Source organism: Microtus ochrogaster, unplaced genomic scaffold (genome assembly GCF_000317375.1).
Source record: "Microtus ochrogaster isolate Prairie Vole_2 unplaced genomic scaffold, MicOch1.0 UNK18, whole genome shotgun sequence".
NCBI classification, from domain to species: domain Eukaryota; kingdom Metazoa; phylum Chordata; class Mammalia; order Rodentia; family Cricetidae; genus Microtus; species Microtus ochrogaster.
This window is the reverse complement of record NW_004949116.1, coordinates 315641-325936: the sequence shown is the minus strand read 5'-3', so window position 1 is coordinate 325936 and position 10296 is coordinate 315641. Positions and strand designations below refer to the sequence as shown.

Below are 10296 nucleotides of genomic sequence, written 5' to 3'. Positions count from 1 at the left end.
GACGAGGCGGAGCGGGGCCCGTGGCACCGCCGGCCCGGGTCGACAGACAGGTGTGCCGGCGCCGCAGCTCCAGCCGCTTCAGGCCCGGCCCGCGGTCCGGAGCCGGCAGCCGCTAGCCGAGGACCCCGCGCCCTCAGTCCAGTTCCGGCCCCGCCCGCACTCAGCTTGGCAGCGGGGTGCGGAGACCACGGCCCGGCCAGGCCACCCGAAGCCTAGTGCTGGGCCGGGCCGGGCCAGGGTGGGTGGGGGCCCGCCCGGCCCGCCCATGGGCTCAGGATGCCGGTGCGGAGGGGCCACGTCGCGCCGCAGAACACCTTCCTCGACACCATCATCCGCAAATTTGAGGGCCAGAGTGAGTGGGGGAGGGGGCAGAACGGGGAGGGGGTTTGAGGAGATTTGGGGGGTGGGTCCAGGCCTGCCGAGTGTGGATGGGGGGCGTGCCCGGGCCGTGTGCAGTGCAAAATGTGAATCATTTGGGGATGGTGGGCCCTGAGACTTACGCCAGGAGCCGAGGGGCCAAGGCTTGGTGTCAGGGGATCATTGGTATGGGACCAAGGGACTTAGTGTTATAGCTTGGGGTCAGAGAGTATGTGTGACTCCTGGAATGTGCAGGAAAGGGAGGTAGGATGAGATATGTGGGTGTTTCTACCTCTAAATGCCCAGAGTTTATGAGATTGTGTGTGTGGCCATGACGATGTATATGACCCAAGCATTGAACCCTAAAAGTACAGTGCATATGCCAGTCTTGACCGTGTTCTACGGGAGAGACAGAAACTAAGAGTGTAGGATCAGTAACCAATCTACTCTTGAGTGTGTGGCATGTATATGGCCAAGTCCCTGTGTCACTTAAGAATTCGAGTCTGCTTGGGCAGTCAAGAGGTGTCACCTGCAAGTCCGCAAGATTGTGGGTCCGGTGGTGAGAGGGTGCTGCAGACCTAAAGCTGGCTTTGGGGTTAACAGGCTGGCTATGGAGCACCTATGTGATGGGTTTTCCTGCTCTGGACAGCACCCCAAGCCCCATTTGGGGATTACAGCACCCCTTATGCTGACCTAGCAAGAGAGACTTCTAGAAGGGTCTTGGGGTAGGTGAATGTTCTGGTGTTGGTGTGCCCGTGCTCAAGGCTGCACGGGCACAGAGGGTGTGACTGTCAAGGACCCTGGGAGCTGGAGAGTGACATTCCTTGCCCGTGACCCTGTGCACACAGGACGATGCGTGCTTGTGCTGTGGGGGGAGGGAGGGGTCAGTTGGATGGGCAGCATTGTCCCTAGATGAAGAACAAGATGATCCTGAGGGCGTGGATCAGTGACATTGGTGCAGGCCTAGGGGCTGGGGGCAGGCTTTAGTTTCCTACCAACTGGGTAGGCACGGGCAGAATCTGAGAAGACCTTGGACTAGATCCTAAAGGCTTGGCTTCTGGCCCCACCTCTGCTACTGACGCCAAATGACCTTGAATGACCCCTCCCAGCCTCAGTTTCTACACCTGTGAACCAAGGGATAAGCTCCAGGGCTTTGGAGATTCCCTCTGTAGCAGTTAGATCTAGGATTTCAGTCAAGGAGGCGCGGTGGAGTGGGACTTGCCTTCCAAGGAACTTGCTCTGCTCGTCTAGTCTGGGAGTTGGATGGGGGGGGCACTTTTCTCCTATGGGTGCTTGGTACTTTGGACCGTCTTGGGCCGAAGTGGGATGGAGGCAGAGTTAGAAGGTCTTTTCATTTGACAAGAAGCTCTGCCCTGGGTTGATACTTGCTTGGGAATCCCGGAAGGCCTTCGGAACTGACCTAAAGATGACACTCAACTCTCAAAAGTAACTTCCTTGAGGGCAGGGGAAAGATGGCAGAAGTCAGGAGGCTAGATCCTGACAGCCTGGCCTTGCTGCAGGGAGCCCCTGCTGCACAGCCTGGGGTTCCCCTTCAGGACTGTACAGAGCTGCAGTCTGAAGGCTCCCTGAGGAGGAGGGAAGGAGAGTTTCAACTTCAATTGCACATCGCAGCATTAAAGGCCAAAGTGGCCAGGATTCCTGTTTATAGATGGCGCCTATCCTTGGAACATCTCACTTGGGCACAAACTGACTTGCTGCTCACCCACCTGCCTGGCCCTTGGGGCAGGTGTGGGTTGGATGAGCCAAGTCTAGACACAATGGGTCTGTCGGACTTCCTTCTTCTGATGGGGTCTATCCCTAGAGGTTGTTATCTTTCCCAGGGTTGTTTTCTCACAGTGGGCCAGTGTCTTGGGCCCACCTCTGGGCTCTAGGGAGTTGCAGGCTCTGGGGTGTGAAACTGCAGGTTGCTTTCCTTGCTCTGTATGACCTTGGATTTCTGACTGTGACCCCCAGCTGTCCTGCCAGACAAGATTCAAAAACTGGTTTTACTGTGAATGAGCTGCCTGACTTGGGCATTGGGCTGAACTTCTCTTGAGTTCATCCATAAGATGACGATGGTGGGTTGTCCAGGTCTTCTAGTTCACTCCCTCATCCTTTGGCTCACCCACTCCTCAGCATCCGACCGCCTGTGGATAAGGTGTGGAAGTCATAGTAGGCACTGACCGGAGGGAGTCTGGGGGTAGGTACTCGAGGGACTTATTTTCTAGGGACAGTCCCCTCTCAAGAGGAAGAAGCCAGAGAAGCTGGTGCGAAGGGGAGGCTGGCCGCCATCTCCTGCCCTTCCCATGCTCCCTTTCCAGGCTGTGTTTATCCCTCCGCCGCGGCTGCTGACACGCGTTGCTGACACCCGCCCAGGCCGGCCTTGGCCGCTGGCTCTCTGCCCGGGGAAAGCCACGCAGCCAGCCGGCCGGGCCGGGGGTTGGGGGGGGGGGCGTGTCGCTAGGCCGCGCCCGGTTGAGGCACCTGTGTCTGGGCACAGCTGCGTTCGGCCGGGGTTGGGCGCCCCCTCCCTGGTGCGAACGAGTGTCGGTCAAAGTATGTTACGAGCGAATGTGAGGAAGGGCCGGGAGACCCCGAGACTGGTGTCCCCGCTCACGTGCACATCCCTGCCTCCCCCCCCCCCAGGCCGCAAGTTCATCATCGCTAACGCCCGCGTAGAGAACTGCGCCGTCATCTACTGCAACGACGGCTTCTGCGAGCTGTGCGGATACTCGCGGGCCGAGGTGATGCAGCGGCCCTGCACCTGCGACTTCCTGCACGGGCCGCGCACGCAGCGCCGTGCCGCCGCGCAGATCGCGCAGGCCCTGCTGGGCGCTGAGGAGCGCAAAGTGGAGATAGCCTTCTACCGGAAAGATGGTAGGCGGGGCCGGGGCGTGGCTATGGCGAGGGGCCGGGCCTCGAGAGAATGAGAGTGTGTGTGTGTGGCGGGGGGCAGTGGGGTGGGATATGTGGTTGCGGGAGGCTGGTGAAGTGTGCGTGTTCCGTGGGGGCGGGGCCCAGGCGGGGGCGGGGCCCTGTGTCTCGGGGCGGGTGTGGCCTAGGTCTCAAATCTGGTGGGTTGGCTTTCCGGTTGGCCTTGGAGCTGCTAAGAGTGAGGGGCCCTGGCACCTTCCGTACTTAACTATTTGCAGGTGTCATTATCTTGAGCTAGGTAGGCTGGCATTTGCCCAGGCAGAGATAGTAGCTGCGTGCGTAGCTGGTGGTAATAGCTGGTGGCTGGCGCTGATTCCCAGCCACTGAATTCTAGCTACCTGTAGGTCAGTCTGAGCCAGGTGACTTCCTGAAAGATGTCACAGAGGGTGAAGCGGAGGGGTTTGTATCTGCTGTCACTCTCCTCCCGCCTTCCTTTCTCTTCTGCGCTTCAATCACACTTCTTCCCACAACCTCCCTTCCCTTTGTCTGGTCTGCAGAACACCCCGCCCCGCCCCTCAACTCCCTCGTGGCCAGGTGTCTTTGCTCAGCCACCACCTCCCCACCCAGCTGCTCTGCGCATCCGGAGAGCAAATTAGAAAGCGGACAAACACAGTGGGTGGAGCTGCTCTCATACTAGGCCTGTGCTGCTGGGTGGGCTCTGCTCAGTCAGGAGGTCAGAGAAGTGGTGGGATAGTGGGTATTGGAGGGATGGGAAGGTGTTCCAGAATTCGGCTTCTCATCAGTGAATATTTCATAAGTTTCACTACAACCCTGGAAACCCAGCTGAGCTCTTGAACATAGAGTTGCCTACAATAAAGGCAATGTCCGTGCTCTCAGGGAGCTTGTTGGCTATTCACAGTGAGCCCACCCTGCCTCTTGTGGCAAATGGGAGCATCAAGCCCCATGTCTCGGCTGTGCATGTTCCATGGTGGCTGAGGCTGCCTGTGAAGGTTGGCATCCTTAAGGGGCTTCCTTTACAGGTGTGTAGCACATGATGTCCTTGGATAGCACATAGGGGGAGTTTGCTTGTGCAAATTGGTGTTCTGGCTAGCAGGCAGGAAGGGGATGAAGTAGCGGGAAGCTTACAGGTACTGGGATATGTGTTATCTTGTGTAATACTCATAGAACACATGAGATGCAGATGCCACTTTTAATCTCTTTCTAAGGATGATGAAATTGAAGTTCAGAGAAATTAAGACCGCTCCTTAGTCACACAGATCGAAAGCATCAGCGCTTGAAGTGGAGTTCATGTCTGTCTGACCAGAGCCATGTCACACTGTTCTACTGTGTGTCATGGACTGACAATGACACCAGAGAACTAGAGGGCTCCACACAGGGAAAACTTAAGTTTCCAAACCACAGGTTTATGCATGTGAACACCTAAGTCCTGGGGTCAGGTGTAATGTGGGAAATCCCCCACCAGCCTAATTGACTGATTTCCACAAATTTATTTCAGTGCTTACTTGAGATGCTGGGCTTTCTCTCTTTCTCTTTTTTTCTCTCTCTCTTCAGAACTAGGGATTAAAGCCAGAGTTGTGTGTGTGATGGCGATGAGTGCTACCGTATGTGTGTTTGAAGCACAATTTCATGGAGTTGATTCTCTCCTTTAACCTTTATATGAGTTCCAGGGATCAAACTCAGGTTGTCAGGTTTGTGTGAGAAGCACCTGTACCTGCCGATCATCTTGGCAGTGCTAGCTAGCTCTCCCTCTCCTTCTTTTTGTCTTTTGCCAGGGTCTCACTATGTAGATAGAGCTGGCATTGACTCACTGTGATCTGCCAGCCTCTGCCTCCTAAGTGCTGGGATTAAAGATGTGCACTACCACACCTGGACCTAAATTTATTTGTTTTGAAATAGTATCTCAGTAAGTTGTCGAGGCTGGCCTTGAACTCACCTGGTAGCCCAGGTGGGCTTCCAAGGTAACTGGTATGATAAGCCTGCATCACTAGGCTTGGCAAAAGTGTTGAACTTTTGAGAAAATGCTCACAGTACAGGGTCTTCCATTGTGAGCACACTCTAATCCCTTGATGGACATTGCTGTGTTTGAGGATTTGATCCCTTGGCAGCAGAGAGGTGGGGCTGATTTTGCTTTTGGCTATAGCCTAGATATAGCCTTCTCAAGTAGCACAGAGCTTTTTGTCCCATGCTGACTTCTTTGGGAGACTCTTGCAGAGGAGCTGTCAAGGGATGTTGAAGGTCCCCTGATCCAGCCATTTGGGGAACAGGTGAAGTCTTGTGGTGGAGGTCCCATGACCAGTGTATCCTTGGGGGAAAGGGACCTAGAATCCAAGTCTCTGTGCTAGTCCATGCTCTTGCCTCCTCCAGGTTACTACTCCAAATGGGGGCAGTGACCCAGGAAACCCTATGCCAGCTGCTGCCTTCTGCCCCTTCTTTGTTCTCACCTAGTTTCCATGGGGATCAGATAACTCCCAGTGGCCAACAGGTTGGCCCAGGCCCTCAGCTACCTGGGGACCCACTTACCTTGGCATTCTGAGCTGAGGGTAAAATGCAGACAGATTCTTCAGCCTCTCTGCCCTCTGTCTTGTGATACAAAGATACAAAGTCCCTCATGCTATCCTTCTTGCCTGACCTGGCCTTCGTGTGTGTGTGTGTGTGTGTGTGTGTGTGTGTGTGTGTGTGTGTGTGTACTGATGCGTGGAGTATGTACAAAGTCAGAGGAGAAGTGTGCCAATGCCAATGCCAACCCCTGTTTTTGTCTAAGCCTTTCCCAGAGTGTCTGCCTGGGCCAGCCCTGGGGGAGTAGGTCCTTGGGCTGCAGCCCCAGGGAGGGGGAATGGCTGGGGAGGAGGCAGGGCCTTTTGCTGGCAGGCGCCGCTAAGGACAGCTGTGCTGTGTCGGAGCCTCTAACTCAGCTCTGTGCAGTCTCAGGGTCTGGAGCCAGACAGCCCCATTATTTAGTTGCTGGGTCTGCTGGGAGGTGGGGAGGCTAGACTGTGGGAGTGTGGGTGGAGAGGAGACATAGTGTGCCCAGTTCACTGGCCTTTTACTGATGCTCCTTAGGTCAGGCCCAGGGTCAGAGTGGAATTGTGAACGGAACCTTGTAGTGCAGGTCTGGCAGGATGTGACATTTCTGGGGAATCGCCTCAGACAGCAGGTGCTGGCTGGGGACACACCTTGCCCTACACTGCCATAGTGGAGGTAGGGGAGATGTGGTTCTCTCCCTGTCCTTTCTATTGTCTTTGCTCTTTGTTCCCACCTCTCTGCTGCCTCCCCAACCCACTGCTGTGCCCTGCCTGCCTACTGTGCCCGTCCTCTAGGCATTTCTCCCTCTCCATGCTCAATCCTCCCTGCCTTGGTCTCTGACCTGCCTGCCTGGTCCTGGCCCTTCCATTTTTGCCTTCTTCCCATTTTGTCTATTTCTTCTGTTCCTTCAGCACCATGGAGCCTTCTTGCTTCTTTCCCTATCTCCTCTGCCCTGTTTACTCATCCCCAATTCCCCAGGCATTAGTCTGAAAGGCTTTATCTGTCTTACCATACCTCTGACTGTCCTGTCGCTGTCTCTGTGTCCCTGTGTCCCCAGGAGCCTGTGTGTGGGTGGAGATGGGGGATGTCTCTGGAGAAGAGTCTATTGGCTTTTTCACTCCAGCTGCAGGCCAGTTGCCACGGCAACAAGGTCAGAGGGTCCCCACTGTTACAGCTGATGCTGTGACTGAGGGGGATGGGTTGGGACCTTCGGTCCAGGCCAGCTCCCCAGTATGCTGTGTCTCCACATTTGCTATACTGCTGAATCCTGACTCATACCCTGGTTTTCCAGGTACTCAAGCAGGCTCTGGTGGTACCAGTCGCCAACCTCTGGGCATTCCACTACCCCTATAACCCAGGTCCTTAGTCCTGGTTTTCTCTCTTCCCTGCCTTTCCTGGTCACTGAAACCAGAGGTCCTGCTCTTCCCCTGCTGTGACCCTCCTCTATCAGACACTCTCCTCACCCCCCACCCCCAATCATGTGGTGTCTGAGTTGGTGAAAAGATGCTTTCTGTGAAGTGGGAGGTTTTGAGGGGAAGGCAGAGTTCAGAGGTCAGTGCCTAGCTGTTTCTGTACTCTGCATGGGAACTAGTCTGGATCCTTCCTAGGAGGGGCCAAAGGCTTAAATTTAGGGCTTTTTCCACGGGGACAAAGCCTTGGAGTGTTTACCTGCCTCTTTTTGTTTTACTCTCTATTCAGTCCTAGCTGTCACTGTGTAAGTCAGGCTGGCCTCTCAAAAGCGATTCACCTGCCTCTGCTAGGATCAAAGGTGTGCTCACTTCTTGGAAGCACAGATATGCTTGTCATCCTGGTCAGGATCTGGCAGAGCCTGGAGCCTGGGGCAGGTGGTAGTTTCTGGTAGGGCCTGCCTCCAGCTTTCTGTCTCTACTGAGACTTTTCTTCCAGATGCCCCATGGTGGGCTGCATTGGGCTGCTAGGGGCTTCCGGTCTGTGAGGACAGAAGGATGCTGTCTCTTCAGAGCCTCTGGGCCTGGACAGTATCGGGAGGGTGCCTCCTGCTCCTGTGTGTGGTGTCTCTGAAGCCCCAGAAGAACTATGTAAATATTTGTGCAGAGCTGTCTAGGTGGAAGCAGAGTTAACAGTGGCCTTGGGCTTTGGGGAGGGGGACTGGAACAGCAGGAGAGCCAGCCTGGTGTGTGAGATGGGGTGAACTTGGGTGGCTTCCTGTGCAGTATGAATTGTGAGTTCTGAGGAAGCCCTTTCCTACTCAGCATCCCTGAGGGGGCCTGACCACCTCTTCTAGAGAACACTCGCTGGCCTGAGAATTGCCCCTCTCCTCTAAAGCCTGCCTTCCCACTTTGTGTGCAGGCAGGAGAGCAGTGGTATTTGGCTCCGTGCATAAGGGAACGGCAAATTCTCTGTCTGACATGCAAGGAGATCTTGGGTCAGGGTCAGAGAAGAGCTGGGAGAGATGCCAGTCCAGGAGGGTCCCAGTGCCTGTTGATGCCTCTTATGCTCCATAAAGACTCCTGGGCTGTGTTTTGGGGTCAGGCACTTGTGGGCTGTCCTGGAATTACCCAGTGTATGCTGGGCAATATCTGGTCTTTACTTGTATTTACCTCAGTCTGGCCCTCCATGAATTTGTGGTGCCCACCATCCCTACTAGGCTGAACAATGCTTTTGGTTTTTTGTTTGTTTTTGTTTTGTATCTACATGCCTAGCACATTGTAGGAGTTCAATATCTGCATATTTTTGCCAAACAAATGAACACACTGAGTAGTATTGTATGGCAGAAGCCTTGTGTTAGATGACATGGGGGTGCAGTTTTTTGCTTGATTATGGACTGTATGGCCTTGGGAAAATTACTTCTTATCTCTGGTCCTTAATGTCTCATTCTGTGAAAAGCCTTGGGATAATAGCATGCTAGAGTGGAAGAGGTGGTAGAGGGCCAGAGGATGAGCTGGGTGCCCTCCTGCTTTGCTGAGTGTGGGAGCCATCATAACATGCACTCAGAAGGAATGGGAGGAGGCCTGAGAGGGGAACAAAGCTTCAGCAAAGTCATCTGGGAGCTGGCGGCTCTTGGTAGCACTTAGGAACGGTCAGGTGACTTCGCTTTATAGTGTATGCATGGTGGTCCTTGCAGCCTTCTACTGGTAAAGTTTCTCAGTCATTTTTCCAAGAGGGGAAACTCTTGCAGAGGCTTGCAGAGGCTAAAGGACTTATCTAACAGGTGGGGACCTGAATGGGACCTCCGGCCCAGTTCCTCTCTACTCTCGAGCCCTGTGTGGACCGCCTTTCGTAAGCTTCTTCTGGGGTATGATGAGCTCAGGGTCTCAAAAGGCCTGCACTTGGTTGGAATCTAAGAGTTTTGGTAGCCTTTGTTTCTGAAGTGGATCAAAGTCCTTGTCCCCTGCATGGTGGGTCGAGGGCATTCCCCAAACACATATCAACACAGCAACATGGCATGCCAGGGCTGTCTGCTTGTCACCTCATGGTGACAGTTGAGACCGTGGGGAGAAGGTTGTCTGCTGTGTGGCTCTTACAGTACCTCTGCCTGTCTTTCATCTCCCTGCCAAGGTTCCTGAAGGCTCAGCTCCTCAAATCAGTGAGGCCCTAGTACTCATGCCTTTTTTTTCTTTTTCTTTCATTTTCTTTTCTGCCTTTTCTTTTCATTTCATTTCTCAGTTCTGTGACACTCCTTATAGGCAGCCATTCAAATATACTCCCTATGAATATGCTGTTCGCATATGTTCTTGCAAATGTGTATTTTGACTGGATAGATGCATATGGATTTAATTTATGCAAATGGTATTGTGCTGTGTATTGTATTCTAGCCTTCACTTTTCTTATCCAGGAGCCCAACTTTATCTACAGGTGAACTGCCACTGAGTGTCCAGTCTGTGGTTTCCTATCCAGGAGCATGTTTTACTTATGCACTGTCCCAGTGAAGGACCCCGCATAGTCTTTACCTCTGCCACCAGAGGCAATGCCACATTGAACCTTCTCTTACACAGTCCTTTCCAGACTTGTGTGAGGGTGTCTGTGGGCTGCATGCCTAGAAGTGAAATTGTTGAAATACAGGATATGGGGATTCTTAGCTGGCTGTTGCCCCACTGTGCGCCTGAATAGCCAACCCTGTTGTCTGCCTCCTGAATGGGGACTCACACTCTCCCACCTCTGCCACATTTGGCATCATCTCCCTTTCTAATTTTTGCCAGTCTGTGGGCTTGTTGCTCTATTCTTTGACTTCTTTGTAGGTCAGTGTATCTCTTTTAGGCTTGATAGCTGTTTGAGCTCTCCCGTTTGAGCTGTTTGATTGTATCCTTTGCTTATCTTTCTGTAAGACTGCTCTCTTTTATTCCTGTGCATTTCCAGGGGTTGCATGTGTGTTTTAGAAATACAAATGAATACAGTATGTATTTCCTATGTCAATTCCTTGTTTGAATTGTGAATACCTTCTCCCTCTTGGTCTCTGTTCAGTTAAAGACAACAAAGATTCTTTGTTTGGGTACAAAGAATCATCACTGCTAGTTTTGTTTGTGCTCTCGAACTCCCACTGAA

The 10296-nt window shown here is 53.5% G+C and overlaps 1 protein-coding gene across 2 annotated transcripts in view; it reads left to right on the top strand.

Annotated features, from left to right (window-relative positions):
* Positions 1-6: 6 nt before the first annotated feature.
* The window catches only part of Kcnh2 (potassium voltage-gated channel subfamily H member 2), a 31822-nt gene continuing 21532 nt past the window's right edge, over positions 7-10296 (top strand). For both annotated transcript variants that reach the window (XM_026789404.1, XM_005367403.2), the window contains exons 1-2: positions 7-352; positions 3004-3234. In XM_026789404.1, the coding sequence (XP_026645205.1) occupies positions 277-352; positions 3004-3234 (307 nt within the window). In that variant the 5' untranslated portion in view covers positions 7-276. The remainder of the gene's footprint in view (positions 353-3003; positions 3235-10296) is intronic.